Genomic DNA, 21338 nt, shown 5'->3' on the forward strand with positions numbered 1-21338 from the left:
AACAGAATACAGAAAGATATCTTAGATCTTCCTGAGTTAGCTGAGCTCTTTAACCGAAGGTGCACTTTGGGATAGAGGAACTTTTTAGGTCATGCTAATTTGACACAAATCAGTACGCCTTTTAGGTTATGACAAAGGCGCAATAGTGGCATCTCCACTAACAAAATGCCACCCAGCGCAGTACGTTGCGTGCGCATTCGAAGATTTGACTTTATAAACCATAAATAGATTTCTCATTGAATCTTCAAGACTGAGTCGAAGGGTCAAAAGTTTGCAATAAGCACAATAACTAAGCCGATAGAGCACTGAAACCACACAAATTTAAAGGCTTAAATATCCATTTGTCTAAAAATTTGATTATTATAATTGGTTATTTAAATTGGTTATTTAAACTGTAAAATTAAAATTGTCATCTTTCAAAATACAGCTAAAGTTGCATTTGTTGTCAACCCTAAAACAAATTTCATTAGTTTTATTACTTTTTAACTACTAATACCCTTTTGAGTTTTCTATGGTTGATTGTTATGCCCCCATAATCGAAGATTCGGGGGAATATAGTTTTTGCCCTGTCCGTCTGTCTATATGTCTGTCTGTCTGTTTATCTGTTTGTCATTGGTCCGCAAAAACCTAAATTTTGTCGATAACTTTTGAGTGAGTGGGGATATGGCTTTAATATTTCACAGATATATTCTTTGTGAAAAGACTTCTCTTTTGGTACCAGCAAATTTGACATCATGGCCTTGACCTTGGAGTTTGACCCACTTTTATCAAAAAAATTCCGAACATTAGGAATAGCCAAGACTTATGAATAGTTGCTGTCAGGGCTCTCATACTTTACATGTATATTCATTGTGACAAAACCTTTCATTGGGTATAAGAATATTCAACATTTGACCTTAGAGTTAGGCTTACTTTTTAAAAAGATTAACCTTGACCATAATTTTTTAACCATAAGAGCTAGCGATTTCATATTTCACAGGTATATTTCTTGTGATAAGACCTTCCTTTAGATACCATTAATTTTGACCGTGACCTTAGACTTTGACCCACTTGAAAAAGACTTGAACCTTGGCCCTAACTTTTGAACCGTGAGTACTAGGGCTTTCGCATTTCACAAGTATGTTCCTTCTGTGAAGACCTTCCTTTGGGTACCAACAGTTTTGACCTTTTTCTCTTGACCTTGGGGTTAACTGGCATTTGAGAAATTTCAGTCCTCGCCAAAAGTTGCCATACGGCAACATCTCAAACACATCTTGTTAAATTATACTTTGTAGACTGGAAACATATTGTCCCGATCGATTGTCAATTATCTACGTACAGTCCTACTCCTTGTGATCAAATTGTAGGTACACATCCATCATCACCCACGAATCGATACAGGAAAAGAACTAAAAATGTTGTCATACCGGTATTACATCAAAATTATTGTACCATTGCCAAAAAAAAATTGTACTAATTATTGTCTTTTTTATAAAATCGGAAGGGAGATATTTGAGCAGATATATGATGGAAATATGTTGAAAAAATTATTATTTTTTAATAGTATGCTAAAGTGATTTTGATTAAAATTATCATTTTTAGAAATTAGAAACTGGTAAGCAACACTGCATCATAAAATGTGTTACTAGTATGTTTTTAAACTTCAATGCAAAAACATGATGCATGTATTCATATACATGTATTTAACTAGCAGTTATGATTGATTTTATAGCTGTGTGATCACAGAAAAGGTCTGGGAAGAGTGCAAGAATTTTGACGGCTTTAAAAAAGCTTCGTAAATATTTGTAAAACAATAAAAGTCCTTGTAACAGCTGTTTAACAATTTTTATGACTTTTATTTGAGTATCCTATAACCTCAATGTTGTGCAAGAAAACGCAAAAAACACTGACTTCGTGCCATTTTATATTGTTATTCAGTGCAGAGTATTTTGTAGATTCGTTTTCCTTTGCATGAATAAAATACCGGTATTTAAGCCGAATTATGACAGGGTTAGAAAGATTGTACCCACACATCTCAAATAGGTAAATGTATCCTAAGAGATACTTTTATTCTTATATCTTCTTTCGTGTCGAAGATATCAAATTCTCCAAAATTCTCCCGAGAATCGTGACGAGGTTGTCAACTGCGAAGAAAAAAATATAACAAAAGGTGAAAACGTACCTACGCTGACAGTGTAAATGAGATTTACCTTATTGATGTAGTGACTATGACAGTCTTGCACAATCAAGGTGAAATATTAACGAGCGGGTTACCATGACGACAGAGAGAAATAAAAAATTACTGTGATATCTGTAACTTTCATGTCAATATTTTTAATCAAACATCAAATTAACAGCTGGGATCACTCCCTGGTTGTTCAGGTATAAACGAATGGAGAACACAAAGGCTAAGTTTATGAGAGAAGTTAGTAATTTGATGCTTCCTAACAACGACATTATTGATTAATCGATGAAATCATGGCCTTTGTGATATGTGAAAGGAAATCAAATGTACAATTAATAAAAGACAATATTAACATTTGTGTATGCTAAAGGCAACAGATGTGGAACAAACCTACACATGTATTCGTATTAATTAGATAGATAGGGTACGTCTGACTATTAAAGAGACCAATGGACATTACTCTTTTTTACAATTCTTATTTTAGAAATAAGCACCACAAGAACTTGAATTATCTGGGTTAGTTTGATGGGATTTCTTTTCAACCAAGTTTTCACTCAGTTCTAAATTGATAATTTTTCTTTTTCCAAATTCATTATCTTCGGGGATGTCTGATGTCGGTGTAGGAGACGTTTTATGTTTGAGTATGTCGCTCTTTTCTCCCTCCAATCCCTCATTTGGTGAGAGCATCGCTATGACCTCTCTGTCTGGCCTCGAATCACTATTTGGCGATTCCTCTTCCACTAAATCCTTCTCTGCAGGCACTGCCACTGCGGATTCCACTTCCACCTCAAACCCTCCACTGTTTCTGGGAATGTCGTAAATTGAAGATGAGATGTTGACAGATGCAGAGAGGACGTCTCTAACCATAGTGTTCCCCTCCTCATCGCTGCTTATCGCCAAGGTATAGCTCTGTCTGCGGGGCGCTCCACCGTAACTATCCACGCCTGATATATTACTAGTGGATGAAGCGGGGCTATTTTGAGTTTTCGATGGACCATTATCGTCTTTCCTTAGAAATTCTAGTGTATATCTAGATATGAATGTTCTCTTCAAATCATCAATCTCTCCTTCTGAAGCAGACACTTGATTTTGCGGATCACCAGAGTCCGGCTCCGTGTAGGACAGCTTGATGTAATCCTGTTTATGTGCTACAGAACCGGATCGAAGGTCATTCAGTGAATGAGTGCATAATGACTTCTGCTTCGTTTCTGTATCAAAATTATTGTCCAGGGTTTCTGGACATTGAGGTTTACTTTGCGGAGATTTCAAATCTAAATCTGTTTTGCTGTAAGAAAAATCACGATGTGGACTTCCGGAAGTTAGCATCAATCCAGGACTTCTGGGATTAGACAATTCATCAAGATCAGTAACTTGGTCGCCAAGGAAACCAAAGTCAATCTTATCAACTTTGTCTCCAGATTCATTAGCGTTATATTCTCGAGATAAAGCCAGAAGGGTTGTAGCATTGGCCTTTGAAAGCTTAATGGAGTCCTTTTCCTCTAGATTGCGGAGTTTTGCATTGTCTAACCGATATATCGATTCTTCTTGTATTCTATGTTCTTTTTCATTGCTATTTTTCTCCAAATGGACCGTGTCCTCCACAAACGCAGAATTCTGAATCCCTGGTTTAACACCGACACTTGTAGAACTACTTTCTGTATTTTTGAACCCTTTAAGATAAGAAAAATTGTACATGAAAATGTTTGTTTAAATGGGGACTTAATATAAAGAAATTAATGCCACTACTTACAATCACTGGTCCTCCAGGGTATTTGGTTTGAACGTAAAGGATTTCCGCCTCGCTGTGATAAAATATAATAAATAATATCATTATGTTCTGAGCAATTTTGACCGAATTTGAAGTTATTTGAAATTATTTAATCTCTAATAAAATAACAAAATTCACTTGATTAGGTAATAAAATATCATTATGTCCTGAGCAATTTTGATCGAATATGAAGTTATTTATTCGATATCTTTGAAATAAATGTACTTTTGAACATAACTTCGAGCAGGATCTGAATTTATTAACCTATAATTATTATAAAGTTACCATAATTGAACATATTGTTTTTTCTCTTTACAAAAAGTCTGAAAAAATGCAGGATCGATCTCCAGGTAGAGGGATCCCCGGAACTCATTAATCATGAAGTACATTTTATCAGTCTGGTCTGATTCCTAGGTTTTATGACAGGTACAACAAGCTAAACTATTTTTTCTGTCCGCTATTTTGACATGTAAAGATGATAAGCTCGCTTAAAAAAGAACCCATAAGCATAAAATTTTAAATTACAATTCACGGTGATATTTTTTTTCAAACCATCGTTCACTCAGTTGTAAGAAACACTCTTGATTCTCTCTTTAAGGGTAAAAAAATAATTGCAAGATGACACATTCTTTAAAAAAAAAGAAGAAGACACAATCCCTTTATATTCTTCCCCTCTCTTTCCTGGTACTGTCGCTCTAGCCCTCTGTAATAAAAATCCGGGGAAATTGTGCATTTTCGTCTTACTCTGCTATGATAAGGGATGGTCTGTTATTATTACCTAATAGGGCATATTTTAGGTTTATAACCATATAGAAATGTTGCATTAAATTGCGTATGCCAAAATCTCAAGCCTGTCATAAATATAACGACGAAATAAGGATGTCACGGGAAGTGGCAGATAGTGCCTTATGATGAACTCTTAACACAGTATCACCGATAGTACACTGTTTGCGATTTGCAAAGTGTTATGAACTATTACATCCTGTATAAATATTGTCATTGGCGACATTATACATGTGTATACACACCTATCCTCACCTAGTGATCGACGAAATTAAATGCCTACTTTACTGCACGTACATCATACGTGATATCACAGGAGTCTGAAGTTTTTATTGTAAAAAAAAAATAATAATTAAATGCCTACTTTAAAAAAAAACGGTTTTTTTTTGCACGTACATCATATTTTTTTAATATCAATAAAGGCGCGGTCGGTGGGGTGATGGTGGTGGTGGTGGGGGGGGGGGGGGGCTTAATTTTTGCAAAGTTGAATACGGCATATGGAAAGTAACCCATTTAGTAAAAAGTAAAACATTTCTTACAAGTTGGAAAATTCAAGTTTTTGTTTTGTTGACGTTTTTTAAAATTATTTTTTCAAAATGTTTTAGACTAAATTTTAAAAATTGATGAATTTGATAATTATAATATTAATAAAAATTAATAAATATATTTATGACCAGGATTATAATTTGTTGGATATCTGTGTGATTTTCTTCATCAGTCCAAGAATCCAGTCGATCCGAATTTCAATGGAGAATTCCAGATACTGCATCTGTGCTGCATATCTGATGACCAAGAAACTCTTTTATATCCTTTGATGCAGAAACAATCTATACATTTTAAACCAGATTAGTAACGAAAAGATAAACTGATATTGACAAGTTCTACTATAAAAAAAACTTATTTATGTGGACTTTGAGCTTGTGTTTTTTTTCTTTGCTATTTAAAATTATCTATATATGAATTATATTATACATGTATTTATTGTTAAATATAAGAGATGATGAACAGTTTCTTTTTGCAAGAACACAATTTCAAAAGTGATATTTTTGTTTTAAGATGATCTCTGTGATAACATGCAGATTAGGGTTATTTCCTTAATTCTAGGGCTCGAGTTTTTTTATTAATGGAGTTTCTTCGTTTGTTCAATACCAATGTTGCATGTCGACACGTATTCTTAAATATGGCCTGCTGACTACTTTACAAACAATTCAGAAACACCCTGTTTGTGGTGTCACGATAAGTTTTAACAATTGTGTCTTTGCATACACTCGTGGTTTAAAAAAAAAAAGGTTAATTGCCGTAACATGACAATGCAAACAAAATATTCGGAAATATTGTGGGCCAACTGATCATAAAAATGTCTCAAGCTCAAACAGTAAAAAGTAACTTTGCAATTGAAATAAATGGAGATAACGAAAAGTATTCAAGGTCCAAAGTCCAATAAACAAAACAAAATAGGAGCAGAGCAAACACGGACCTCCGAAACATAAGAGATGGGATCAAGTACCTTGAAGGAGTGAGCATCCCCTGCCGACCTGTAACACCCGCCGTGTGCTCCTCGTCATGATCGGGGAATATCGGAAAAATCTTTTGACAATTCATAATTTAAGGTAGTCCGATTCACAGGTTCGAAAATCAGGAATTGATTGAAAAAATGTCAGTAATACCGTGTATATAGCATGTACTTTTATACCCTAAAAAGATCGAGCATATTATTATTGTACCAATTTGTCCACCTATGAAAAATTAATTATTAATTATTGTCCTCTTTCGACTAACTGGCAAAAAATGATCAAATTTAAAACTTTTTAACCTGCAGGAAATATGAATTGCCATATTAACATATATTCAAATATTTGTACCTATCTTCAATTAATTGTACTCATGTTCAGATCAGTTGTACTTATCTTCAGATCAATTGTATCTATCTTCAGATCAATTGTACCTATCTTCAGATCAATTGTACCTATCTTCAAATCAATTGTACCCATCCTCAGATCAATTGTACCCATCTTCAAATCAATTGTACCCATCTTTAGATCAATTGTACCTATCTTCAGATCAATTGTACCCATCTTCAGATCAAATGTACCCATCTTCAAATCAATTGTTCCCATCTTCAGATCAATTGTACCTATGTTCAATTAATTGTACCCATATTCAGATCAATTGTACCTATCTTCAATTAATTGTACCCGTCTTCAAATCAATTGTACCTATCTTCAGATAAATTGTACCTATCTTCAATTAATTGTACCCATCTTCAGATGATCAATTGTACCTATCTTCAATTAATTGTACCCAATACAATTGATCTGAAGATAGGTACATATGACAGGAATTTAAAATAGATATAATTGATTTAAAGATACCTGCAATTAAATTGAACCTATGATATCTTTAATTGTTAAGATACTGACAATAACAACTACTCCCAGTAAAAATACTTTGTATAGTTCTCCCTTGTTCAAGTCGCTGTCAAAGGGAGCTTTCATTATTTTCAATAATAGAAAAGGAATACACTGACTGAGGCACAATTGAATTGTACCATCTGTAATTCTTTTGTGGATATGTTTCAGTTGTACCTATCTTTAAATCAGTTGTACCTATCTTTAAATCAGTTGTACCTATCTTTAAATCAGTTGTACCTATCTTTAAAAGAATGGAAGATAGGTATATTTCAATTGAACCCATCTTCAATTGAATTGAACATTGGTATAATTTCATTAAAGATAGGTGTAATCTATTTGTACACAGGTTTAATTATCTATAGAGATAGGTATAATTTTTTACATCTACCCTTCATTCCATTGTATCTATCTTTAAATTTATCTTTCTTTCATTCATTTGTATCTATCTTTTATTCAATTGTACCTATCTTATACCTATCTCAAATTCAATTGTACCTATCTTTAATTCATTTGAAGATAGGTTCAATTATTTAATATTTGAATATATGTTTGGCGTTCCATAAGGAAAAGATTATCATCGATTACCTTTTTACCTCCTGTGTTTTCATATCCTGTCAACAAATTTGTTAAAACTTTTAGAAAAAAAAGAATTTTCTCACCCAGCTACCGACTCTTTTATTTTCTCCGAGTCGGGAGACGGTAATAGATTAACCTTATGGAATAAAACAGGAAGATGAGATGCCTCCTTTATCCCATCGTATGATTAACAGTGACCTATCCCTACGCACTGTTAGCCAAGTTACCGATTTTTTTTATTTATTTATTTATTTTTTTTTTTTTTGGTCTTTGAAGCGGTAACCTTCTTTTTTTCTATTATCAATGTTGCGGCGTGTTTTAACCTCTTGTCGTGTAATTAGAACTAGTTGTTCATGACGTCACGAACAAAGCACTTGTGCAGTTATGCAAAGAGGTGTAAGATTTATCAATATAACATCGCATTTAAACTTCGCTATTAAAACATTTAAATTATTTCATCGAACAGGAATTTAATAAAATTGAAGTTTTAAATTTCACGTCAAAAACATTATTACTTCCCCGATACAAAGTAAATTATGCAGCTCTTTTAAGGGTATCCTTTTTAATTACTCGATTTTTTGAGAACATAAGGAAATGTTATTAGAATAACTAATTCACTGAAAATGCAACATGAATCGGAAATAGCAAACAAAATAGATACTGTGTTTTTGGTGAGAAGTGCTCGTTACACATGCTATTCATTCGTACAGTCAGTGAAGAAAAAGGAGGAAATCAAATATTAAGATGCTTCTTGTAAACACAAAACTAAAAAGAATATTCTTTATTACATGTACTTGTTTCATATAAAATAAGATGAAAAATATTTTACACGTAAATTGATATTCAAAACTGCAAAGATTTTCCGAAAGAAAACGTATCAGGAAACAAATTATAAGAGCCATGAGTGAAAAAACATGCAAAATAAATTTTAACAAGATGTGTTTGTGAAACACTATGCGCCCGGCGGCAACAAAAATTTTAAAAAGCTATTTTAGCATATATGTCACAGTCAAGGTCACAAGGCCATTGAACTATATATCATTTGAAAGAACTTGATTAGTTAAGTATGGATACCAAAGACGAAGTCTCTATCTCTTATGCTTAAAAAAACTATGGCAAAGGTACGAAAAAACTATTCTTAGCATACAGGTCACAGTCAAGGTCACAAGGTCATTGACCTTGGTGTCATTTGAAAGAGCTTAATTAGTGGAGTATGCTTACCAAATATGAATTCTCTATCTTTCATGGTTCAAAAGTTATGGCGAAGGTTAAATTTTGCAAACAAACAAACAAACAGACAGACAGACAGGACAAAAACAATATACGCCCCGGATCTATCAATCCGGGCGCATAAAAAGTTATCAGTACAATCACATAATGTTCACAACTGAGACTGTAGTATGTGTAGATGTGCTTACGAGACATGCATTGACAGGTGGACTGAGATTATCACAAAAGTTTCACACACGTGTTCTCTTAAGATATTTGTTCATTCTCTTCACTTTGCACTGCTGCGGGTAAAGAACTATCTAAAACAAAGGGAACATATTACTACCAAACTGAATTGTTCGAAGTAGTTTATGAGATGTCATAAATAATAATTGAAATGGCAAGACTCTGATTATTTGTTGGCACATTTCTTGATCATCATGGACTAAAAGTAGCCCACTAATCGAAATTCTTTATCTATTGGCTGTGTCACTTCTGAATTTCCGACGTTTATCTTAGCAACACGGACTAGGGCAGGTTCATCCGGGGCACTGCAATGGAAAGTTGTCCCAGAACTGAAGTGCAGAATTATAAATATTATCAAGGCGTAAATCACACTGGAACTTGATTGAGCTTTTTCTTGGTTTTCAAGGATTTTCGAATGGTTTGTCGAGGGTCATAACCATACATGATGACTTTGTAGTTAAATCTTACTGACCTTTGGCGCTGAAATGGACTTTCGTCTGCGCTCTTTGGAAAATTGACAACACTTTGGAACTGGGCATGCGTGAAACAGTCGGTGATAGAGGGCATAGAAGGCATGCTGGTATTATTGTTTTGAGAGTAAAGAGAATGTGGTTCGTCAACTGCTTTACCAACCTTTCGATTCTTATGGAGACAATAGGCCAGTACCGATATCAGCACCACTAGAACGAGAAATCCCACGACACCCCCTACAATGTATGGAGTGGTGCTAGCCTCTGAAGTAGCCGATGATATTCGCTTTTTGTCAACACCATCTACGAAAAACAATGGATAATTAAAATAATGTTGTCACAAAACAATACTCTCTGGTTCAGGTTGTTTCATAATATATAACATTTTGAATGTACAATTTGAGAAACACAAGACAAAAGTGCAGACAATTGTTGTCATCAAATTAATGGTTGTATCTATTCACAACGTCACAAACTAATATTACGAAATGTTCTTTTAAAATCTCTCCCAATTCAAAAATACAAGATCACGAGAAAGTTGCTTCTTGGATATTTTTTTCAATATTTTGCTGAGACTCTCTTCCTTTTGACTTTTACGTTATGTTTGAGTTTATTAAGTATCTGTGATCAAAGGATGTAAACTCGGATGGAAAATGCTAGGGGAAAAAATCTAAAGGCTCTTAAGTCTAAAGGCTCTTTCCTTATAGAGGTGATTGGAAGGTCGTGGGTTCAAATCTTCACCGCGACTGACCTAAGTCGATAAAAGAACATAGGAAGCAACTATTCGACACGTCATAGTGAAAGTTAAGGATCCTAAGAATGAGACCTTAAAACCGATAAGACTACGTGTTACGACAGATGTTGACACAATAAGCATCCCTTAATGCTCATTGGCGCTGAGTGCCGAGTACAGGTCTAAAGAAGCCCATCACTCTATATATATGGCGATTCACTATGAGTAAAAAATTCTCGAATGGGACGTTAAACTACATACAATCAATCTTTCATTGTAGATGTTCCTTTACAGAGAATTTATACGTCTTAAACTTATATATCATGTCTCAAAGTTTAATATACAGTAGAAGTGCTGATATTGCAAGCATCAATTTCTGAAAACATCTGACACTTTTCTGAAAGAGTTTCCACTTCAACAACAAAATCGTCGGTTCTTGAAGTTTTCCTGATTATCGTGCTTTTCATCACATATTGCACTTCCCTCTTACTTCAAAATGTTAAACTAAACTGCGGTTTGTTCTGGAAACATGTTAGGAAAGAAAAATGTGACATACATTATGAACCACGTTATACCTCAAAACTTTTTAAGAAACAATACTAAAAACATCAGATTTTTATAAGGATCCAAGCCTTAATGAGAACTGATTCTTTAGGTAATATATATCAATACAAACACCGAGGATATTGTCAATGTGTAATCAAACCGATTCAGGTTCAGTATTGTTCTTTTCGATTAAAGGTAACTTTTTTCCTTTAATCAGACGTTTTTATTATGGAGCATAGATGTTGAGTCTGTTCTCAGCAATATAAAGGACAATAAATGGCAATAAATTTTCTTTCATACTTTACTGGATGGGACACGTATTGTAACCCGATCAATATTAAAAGAAAAAAGAACATTAAATGTCAAGAAAGAGACAAGTAATGAACCATTGCTTGTGGCTATTAAATGGGCATCGAAATATCTACATATAAAAAAATCTGCACTCATAAGAATGTTAGAGATCAATTATCTTCTAATACAGAATGGAAATCACGTACGCGCTGCTAAGGTAGTGGCCCTCAAGGATCCGCCACAACTGATGGTGCGGGCAAAAGCACTAGACCCCGAGCACATCCGGAAGGTGTAGTTTGTATTCGGTGTTAGGCCGGGAACTATAAAGCTCGGTGTGGAATGGTTGGAAATGGTGTTGAAATTCCTGTCATTGTAACCTTCCAGCATCTGTAATAGAAAGTGCTGAGGGGAGCCTCCATTGAATCCAGGGGTACATTCGATTTGGATCTCCGTGTCGCTCAATGCGTGTAAAGAACAGTTTTGGGGGATTTCAGGAGGGCCTGCAAATAAATTACGTGTAACCTATTAACTGAGAGAGAGAGAGAGAGTGAGTGAGCAATGGGGGTGTTGTAAAAGCCACTTGGAAGAAAACGTACTTGGTTCCATGATACGATACAGACAGGGGAACAACATATCACCAACCATATTGGCTGCAATACACGCGATGTCTGCGTACTGGCTGGTTGATCTGCAACACATACATATAGCGAATTGAAGCTACTTTTTCCCGGAGGTTTATTAATTTTGCTTAATTTGTAATTTCGTCTATTCGCTTAAACTGTACAACAGAGTAATTAGAAACGTTTAATTAGTTTTCTGTAAGTTTTTCAGTTTCATTTTCAACATGTCCATTTTAATGTTAACGACGCTTTTCTGTTTCAAGCATTTTTTTAAAACTTTATGGTCAACAACTTTCTGACCATATATGTATTTGAGAAATTCGTATTGGCTTATATGACATACTGGTATTTTGTAACACCATTTGCATATACAAGTATGATTGTATATGAAAACTTACGTAACATCAATTGCAATAGTTGTTGAAGATACAGTATGAGATTCTACGTCACCAAGAAGTCCTGTTTTTATTGGAGCATTTCTCTGTATATATCGCCATCTCATAGTAACATTATTTGGATTGGCTGTTACACGGCACGTGAGGGTCACTCGACCACCAATGGGAACAGCATATTTTTGAACGCCAGAGAAAGAGCAAATAGGGCTATCTGCAAAATAAATTAATTGCTTTGAAATGTTTGATTGATAAGAATATTGCAAAGTTTTTAACGCGACTTAGGTTAAAACTTACACAGTGTCTGTACATTCATGACCGGACTTTTAGCAGCTCCAAGGTGGTTATAACCTTGACAACTATATTGACCACTTTGGTTTCTGAAAGGAAACAAACAAGCTAATGATTTTAAAATTTGATTTGTATAAAGGAATGTTGAATGTTTTTAATAAAAATAACAAACCGATGAATATTTTTGATGTAAATGCTTATTCTAAGCATGGACAACGATACATCAAAGCGTGTGATGTTATTGTAATTTGAATCTGAAATAGGGTGGCCATTGAAGAACCATAGCTTTTGTGACTCCGGGGGAAGAGGTCGGGCTTCAATAACACAATGAAGAACAAGCGATTTCCCTTCTATAACTGTCCGAGTACCGTTATCTGCCGATATGGAAGGAGAATCTGCAAGTGCAAAGTAGACAAAATATTCCAATTTTTCTTGTGAACACTTTAATTATATGTGCTATGAAGTTTAAGTGGTTTGTTTATTCTTGTAAAATTAATGTTAACAGGTTGTTATTGTTCAAGAACATGAAATTGTTGAATTTTTCGTTCTTATACAAGTTCTTTCATATGAATATTTCCATTTGCAAAAAAGAAACTAGTCTACAAGAAAGAGCAAATCTTTCACATGAAGTCACAGTAAAACTCTTACAGTTCGGGAGGAGTACAACTGAACGACTACGACTGCGTGTGGTTGTCGTCTGCAGAACTGAGTTTGTGACGACACAGGAGAGAACCTGGTTCTCCATGGCTTTAGTTAATTTCCAGATTAAAGTTCCTCTGACAAGGTATGTATCGTCTGCGTTTTTGAGTCTTTGTGAGGACGTACTGTTTAAACGTACACCATTCAGCATCCAGTATATATTTGCCGCGGGTCTGCTTCCGTTACTGTGACATGTGATGGGTTTAGAATCGCCATCGTCAAATAAACCAGTGAAGCCATCAAAGATGGGCGTCAATGGTGCAACTACAAAAATAAAAGTTTATTGAAAAGAGAATAAAGCTACCAATAAAAATAAAAGAATGCAATACCCTATTCCTTAATGCTTTACACGTAAATCTCTCTTGGTGTTCGTTTTTAAAACGACTTGAACAAAGAGGGACAACTCACGGTTGACATCCAGAACAACCGTCTGCTGAACTTGATAGTAATACTGTATGCTGGTATCACAGATGATGGACCCTTTATACATCTCTCTGCTGATTTGAAGTCGTAGGGTATTCACTCGTAATATCGTTCCATTAGGATGTTTAGTATCCGAGTTAAATCCTGTGTATGTTGTTCCATTTGTATTTGGACCTTTTAGTAAAATAAGATGCAATTATCATGCAGTAATGACGTTCTGTGAATTCTCTATATGTTTGGATGCATTTGATTATCTGGAATCGACTTACCTAATAAGTGCCATCGCACAAACGGCGGGGGGATCCCGGCGTCCGCCCGGCACGTCAGAGTCTGTACAGAACCCTCGTTGACAGTTCCCACTGGCCCCTTAACAGAAAACTGAGTAGGGCGGACTAGAAAAACAAAGATAAAGTATACTGAAGTGTCTTTTGAATATAATAACATATGTGAATTACAACTATGTACTTTTATATTTTTAGTAATATTCATGTCCAGCTTGGTTTGTTCAATTTGTTAAATTGTTTGGGGGTACCCAAATAACTCCTCTCATTCCACTAAATGAAATTTAATGAGACTTTCACAGAATCTTTATTACATATTGTCATTGTGCATTTTCTATTCTACTTTTTGATCCGACACATATTTTGGGTTTTCCATAGCAAAACATGGACACTGCCATTATATTCATATGGGAGGTGAGGGGTATCATTTAGTGAGCTCATTGCTCACAGTACCTCTAGTTTTTATATTTAGTTATAATTACACAATGTGTTTGCTTCTCTGTCTTACCAAGGTTTATAACATTACCAATCTAAATTCTAATTCAATCATTATCAAACCACCTTTCGTGTCAATATTTTAGGAAGTGTTGGCCTCTAAATGAACGCTAGCTTCCTAGTTCCTGGACAGCGATACATAAAATATGTACACATGTATGAAATTGATCATAAAATGCACAGATGAACATGAAACCATAGACCTCTTATTAATATTATTATTTCAAACAATTAATTTAATTTTGGTCTGAAATAACACATTTTTATGATGTAAATTCTGATTTTAAAGGTGGGAGTTTCAGAATAGGCTTTAAATGAAACTTGAAAATGGAATTTTTGACCCTCTACTTTTTGGTCCCAGTGGTGAAATGATTTTTTTTTTTTATCTTATTGCACATCTACAAGACACCTCAAATCATTTTGCAAAAGATGAAATTGTCACTGCGTTAACTTATGAGAGAATAGGGTTTGTGTAAAATAAATAAGAGCCCATGGGCCTTATAGGTCACCAGAGTATCATGTAACAACTTTCCAACAATTGAATTGCCTCGCGTTTTAAACTAAAAGCCATGAAATTCACAATTCTGAAAGAGGCACAATTGCTTATCATAACTATACACTTAGCTTGCTTACTTTGGTAACTTAATACCCAGAGGTAGATCAGAGTAACAAAGAGAAAATGCATTTCCACTTTATAACCAGTTGTGCACCCCACCCCACAGGAACCACTGACCCTGGGGCCACATATTTCAAAATTTTGGAAATTTTATCATGAATTTTATTTCAACATAAAATGGTTGATTACTACCGAAGAGCAGATTTCAAAGCATTAATTCATTTTCAGACTATGAAGCCCCCCCCCCCCCCCAAGTACCCCTGATCCAGGGACCCTGAAATTGTCCATTTTAGAAGAGGCACATTTCATCATCATTAATATGTACTAAATCATTGGCATAATACCCAGGAGCAAAGGAAAAGATTTTCAAAGAAATCATGCATTTTCACTATATAATCATTCGAGCTCTGCCCTAACACCAACACCCCTGATCCAGTTACCCTGAATTTCACAATTTTGGAAGAGGCAGTCTTCCTCATCATAACTATTTACATAGTTCAGTGATTTAATACCCATGAGCAGAGGAGAAGATTTTTCAATAATTCATGTATTTTCACTACTATATAATCAATAGAGCCCCACCCTAACACCAGAACCCTTGACCCTGGGGCAAAGAAATTCAAAGTTTTGGAAGAGGCAGCCTTATTCAATGTAACTGTGTACTTGATTAGTTTAATTCACAATTTTGGAAGAGGCAGTCTTCCTCATCATAACTATTTACATAGTTCAGTGATTTAATACCCATGAGCAGAGGAGAAGATTTTTCAATAATTCATGTATTTTCACTACTATATAATCAATAGAGCCCCACCCTAACACCAGAACCCTTGACCCTGGGGCAAAGAAATTCAAAGTTTTGGAAGAGGCAGCCTTATTCAATGTAACTGTGTACTTGATTAGTTTAATTAATACCCAGGAGCAGAGAAAAAGATTTTTACACATGTAAAAGAGTTAATGTATTTTTCACTATATAATCAACAAAGCCCCACCCTAAGAACCCCCAATCCAGGGGCCCTGAAATTCACTAGTTTGGAAGAAGCATCCTTCCTTATCATAACTATGTACAAAGTTCACTGGTTTAATGCCCAGGAGCAGAGGAGAAGATTTTTAAAGAATCAGTGTTTTTTCACTACATAATCGATAGAGCCCCACCCTAACACCAGAAACCCTAATCCCGGAGTCATGAAATTCACAAATTTCGAAGAGGCAGCATTATTCAACATAACTATGTATTTGGTTTGTTTATTAAGTACCCAGGAGAAGAGAAGAAGATTTTTGAAGAATTTATGCATTTTCACTATATAATCTATATAGCCCCGCCCTAGCACCTAAGAACCCCTGATTCCAATGGCCATGAAATTCACAATTTTGTAAGAAGCAGCCTAATTCAACATAACTGTGTACTTGGTTAGTTTATTTTATGCCCAGGAGCAGAGAAGAAGATTTTCAAAGAAATAATGCATTTTCACTATATAATCTCTATAGCCCCGCCCGTGCATTAGAACCCCTGACCCCAGGGCCTTGAATTTCACAATTTTGGCGGAGGACTCAATGCTGATTATAATCACGCAAACAGTTTGACTGCTTGATGTCCAGGAATAAAGAAGATTTTTAAAGATTGCATTAATTTTAGTGGTTTTGGTCCCACCCCTCGGGCCCCAGGGGGGCAGGGGCCATGAAATTCACTTTTTTTAATCCCCTTCACCCATAGATGCTTTGTGCCAAAAATGGTTAAAACTGGTTGAGTGGTTGCAGAGAAGAAGCTGAAAATGTTCAAATGTTAACACACGATGGACGACGGACGAAACGGATAGCAATAGGTCACCTGAGTTTACTAAGGTGACCTAAAAAAGGCGATGTTCCTCGACCTCTGTTTGACCCACCAGGTGAAAATGAAAATTCAAAAACCTTGTGGAGAAGAAATAATATATACGAGGGCTGTTCAATAAATAATGTTCTCGGTGCTCGGAAAGAAGAAAAAGACGCTTTTCAATGATTAAGTCTTAATGATTTAACTTAAGACTAATATTCTCTTAATTAAAACACATGTCCGTAAAATTTGTTATCCAATTTCTGATTGTTTTTAGAACTCATTTTTGGGCGTGACCCTTAGTATACTGGAAAATGGCAGATCTTATGATTTCCTGGACTCGTTTTCTTCCTTCTGAAAGGTGTTTTTTCAATTTTGGAAAATGAAACAAGTCAAAAGGCGAAAGATTTGGCGAATATTGTTAATGAGAAATAAATTAACTTTCTGAATTCTGTTTATCCCAAAAAACTCCTTTACTCTTCAGGGCGTGCGGGTTTGGACGCTGTCATGAAGAAATTTTATGAAGGGGATTCCTGATTCTGGTTCCTTCCTCTCATTAACCTTTCGATTTTTTTGGTGACTCTTCCAGAAATTAAACTGCCTCCCCGAATATGAATTTGAACAACAAGACCACTAATATTTTTAAAAAAAATGCATATAAATCTGTCTTTGTGCTCTTGCAATTCTTTGCTCTTCTCAGACCTTTGCTGTTTTTGTCAATTACATCTGATTGTAAATTTTGTTTCGAGGGTTTTAAGCAATAGATACAAGTTTCATTATCCGTCTGAATGTCAGACAAACGTGGAAAACCACAATTACTGATATCTTAAAATAATTCTTGAGATATTCTTACATGCCGTTGTTTTCAAAACATAGGGTGACCTTTCAATACTAACCTTTTTTACTGTCAAACGTTTCTTTAAAACAGTGTGAACTACTCCCGAAATGATGTCTATCAAATTTGCTATGTGTCTTAAAGTCAATCATACTTTCTTTAAAACAGTGTGAACTACTCCCGAAATGATGTCTATCAAATTTGCTATGTGTCTTAAAGTCAATCATACTTCATCAGTGATTATTTGTTAAAATTTGGCAAACAGTACAATAGTTGTTATAATTTTTGTTGGCAAGGACGGTACCCATTTTTGATGCCCATTATAATTTTTTTTTATCATTGAAATCCACCTGCTCATTTGTCTATAAAACATACATTGGTTGCCGTAAATTTTACATATTTCAGTGAATATTTCTTTGGGGTTCTTAAGCAGCCTAAATGAAGCGTTTAATTTCACTCTAGTTTACTGATTCTTTACCATTCATTTTTAATGCAGTGTCTCGAATAGCCCTTGTTTCCCAGCTTCGCACAATGAAACTATGTGATGAAAAGTGGTGACATAAATTGTTATTAAAATCATTAAAGATTCAATAATACGAAAAAGTCAAGCTTATCATATGATAATTGTATTGTATGTCATAAAGTTCAGGACATTATTTATTGAACAGCCCTCGTAATTCACATAAATACACATATATCAAATTTAGTTTCAATGTTTCGGCAATGCCTATGTTATAGTTGTAATGATCTCAATAATAAATTCGCTGTCGGTGTAGAAGACTGTGATGAAGTGAATTCTGATTTTAAAGAACACAAGCAATCGAAGTTAAAGACTAATGCTCGAAGGACCCGTGTGCTATGTACATGAGAGTACTCATTTATTATCTATATACGTATTATGGTGCTGTACACCTTTTCTAAAGCATATTTGGATGAAAAAATTATTTGTTTCCGTTTCATACTTGGATATTTTACTTGAAAAAGACGTTAATGGTAATGTAACAACCAAGCTCTATGATAAACATGATGACAAACTTTTCTATAGTCAACTTCCCTTATTCATTACAGCAATATACCTTCATCACCTACATACGACGTTTATAAATCTCAGTTCATTCGATACGCAAGAGCATGTTCTACGTATGAACAATTTTAAAACGAGGTAAATTATTGACAAACAAGTTGATGAAACAAGAATATCAGCAGTCTCGTTTAAAGTCATCATTTCGTAAGTTCTTTGGTATATACAGTGACCTTGTCAGCAAATACAATTTATCATTGAGTCAAATGCTGACTGACCAAATGGCTTAGTCCATTATTTATACACTGAATTGACGACGGATTTTCCTGTTATTTCCCGATCATGACAAGGAGCACAAGGCGGTTGTGACCGGTCAGCAAGGGATGCTCACTCCTCCATGGCACCTGATCCCACCTCTGATTTTTTAGAGGTCCGTGTTTGCTCGGCTCCTTTTTTGTATTGTTTTATGGACTTTGATATTGATGACTGGAATATATGTTGAGTAATATTTGAATGTTTTTCTTTGAGTGGTTCAAAAACTTTCATTTTATTTAAGTTCAGCTTTCATTCCTTGAATTAAACACTCGTCTGACAACATTGAGCTTGTTTTTGCAAAATAACACAAGACATTTTTATTTTGGTATACGAATATCTTTTGGCACTATAATCTTAAAAATTATCGGTAGGTAAGGTACGATGCATATGACCTTAACAGACTGAGAGGCGTATCAAGATTTTTTTCTGTAAAGAAAAAAGAAAAAAAGGTCAGACAAAAGTAGAACTTGAAAACGTCATTTTCGACCCACATTTGGTTCTCTGGGTGCAAATGAAAATTTCAACAACCTCATTACACATATATCTGCAAGACCTCTCCAATCAATCATTTTGCAAAAGATGAAATGGCGAATGCAGAAAATTTATGAAAAACTCGGGGAACAAGGTTAAAAAAAACACACTAGACCCGCTTTTGACCCCTTATGTGAAAATGAAAATTGTAAATATAGGTTCATAATGAAAATTCCAAACCATCATTGTTCATATATGGGACATCACCAATCATTTTAATTGAGATTATTTGTCGATATCATAAAATGTTAGAGGAGTTCTGGGAACTTGGTTTTCGTGAAGAGAGAAACGGTTTTTAACTTCTATTTAATAACTCCTCAGGAAGAAATTAAGGTTCTGAAATCATACTACATGTAACATACATAGAACATGATAATCTACCGGTCTCATACCCTTGAAGATGAATAAGTTACTTCTGAAAATTTAAGAGGACTAGAAGAAGAAAGAGTGACAGACAGACGGACGATCAGGATAACAAAATTCCCGGATTTTGTTTTAGAAGTGTGGGCCTCCAAATGGCCTCTGGAATGCAAAAATTTAAAATGCAAACTTTATTGCACATGTACGAGGTCTAACCATTTGTGTTCTAAACGTTAATATGACTAGTTCATTAAAATATAAGAGCTCTTTGGATCAATTTTTACTTGTAGTGTTTTGGCCCCAGTAGCGTCTTCCCTATGAAAAAAAATTCTCAAACATTATTGCAGATCAAAATGCCATCACCAATCATATCTTGAAAATGTTTGGCTACTACATGCATGTAAGTGGAAAAAAAGGACTAAACGAGTTTTTTTCAAAGAAAAAAAAACTTTTTCGACCCTAATTTGTCCTCAGGGTAAAAAAAACAAAAACATCATAAACCCTGTTCGTTTCCTCAGGACACCACCAATCATAGCTGCAATAATGTAGCCCTCAAATTTTTTTATCTGTTATTTTCACCTCTCCCCCCCCCCCCCCCCCCCCCCCCAAAAAAAAAGGAGAGGGCTACATTATTGCAGCTACACCAATCATATTCCAAAATATGAAATGCTTACTGTAAACTATTGCAACTTAAGAATTCTTTTCATGTGAACTATATTTTAGGGTCATTTAATTCTTACCAAATATATTGACGGTGAAGTTCTGTTTAATACCGGCGTCCGTGAGATCGTAACACCTGTACACACCGTCGTCTTGGAGCATCAAATTGTGGATGCTGAGGGACTGCAGCAAGGTGGTGTTCTGTACCGAGTACCTGCTGGCGTTCACAGACCGGTGTAGGACGCCTTTGATGGCGATGATAGTACCGTCTGGTCGATCCCAGATAATGGTGTCTGTCTGGGGAATCTTACAATCCAAAACTACAGCATTTCCCAAGACAGCAAGTATGACGTCATCTTCAGCAAAGACGTGGATAGCAAGAAGACAAGTCATTAAAAACACATAAATTCCCATTTTTCATAAATATTTTACATGTGCTCACAAAATATCCTGAATAGGTTCCCTTTTGACTTGCGGAACTATATTTCATTTAGGACAGACTATATTTTGGGTGGGAAAGTTGTTTTGCGTTACTCATAAGGGAGATATGAGGCAAAATAAGGGATGCCGTATATAAGGAATCAAAGACCGTTTTGGTGTCAGTATTATTTCATTATAATGTTCAAAATATGCAAAATTTATATATTTTTGTGTTAAACGTAACTTTAAAATTTTGAACTTTTGTTTGGTTACAGGACAGTATTAGCACTTAATAAGAATCCCCCACCGAGGAGCCCCCGTGCTGTGTAACGGTCATCAGGATGGAATTATGACAATTTAGGCGATAAAGTT

The 21338-nt window shown here is 35.0% G+C and overlaps 1 protein-coding gene across 1 annotated transcript; it reads right to left on the reverse strand.

The window, feature by feature from the left end:
* Positions 1-2297: 2297 nt before the first annotated feature.
* Positions 2298-20975, reverse strand: LOC134283734 (nephrin-like). Its single transcript, XM_062766212.1, has 12 exons — positions 20627-20975; positions 13892-14014; positions 13608-13796; positions 13149-13463; positions 12673-12895; positions 12507-12589; positions 12216-12423; positions 11794-11885; positions 11404-11697; positions 9791-9930; positions 3915-3966; positions 2298-3834 (listed from the first exon to the last, which is right to left on the reverse strand). Exons 1-12 carry the CDS (start codon positions 20958-20960, stop codon positions 2645-2647), a joined length of 3243 nt encoding a protein of 1080 aa, XP_062622196.1. The 5' UTR covers positions 20961-20975; the 3' UTR covers positions 2298-2644.
* Positions 20976-21338: the final 363 nt, after the last annotated feature.

This window comes from Saccostrea cucullata, unplaced genomic scaffold (genome assembly GCF_032062105.1).
Source record: "Saccostrea cucullata isolate Sc308-1 unplaced genomic scaffold, CSIRO_AGI_Scuc_v1 ctg451, whole genome shotgun sequence".
Classification (NCBI taxonomy): Eukaryota; Metazoa; Mollusca; class Bivalvia; order Ostreida; family Ostreidae; genus Saccostrea; species Saccostrea cuccullata.

Excerpts from the sequence above, each read along its gene's own strand:
- LOC134283734 (XM_062766212.1), bottom strand. The coding sequence starts at position 20,960 with ATGGGAATTTATGTGTTTTTAATGACTTGTCTTCTTGCTATCCACGTC. Across the intron at positions 9,931-11,403 it reads GGCCACTACCTTAGCAGCGC|ATGGTGTTGACAAAAAGCGA; the intron begins GTACGTGATTTC and ends TGTTTTTCGTAG. Across the intron at positions 3,967-9,790 it reads GTCTCCATAAGAATCGAAAG|CGAGGCGGAAATCCTTTACG; the intron begins GTTGGTAAAGCA and ends ATTTTATCACAG.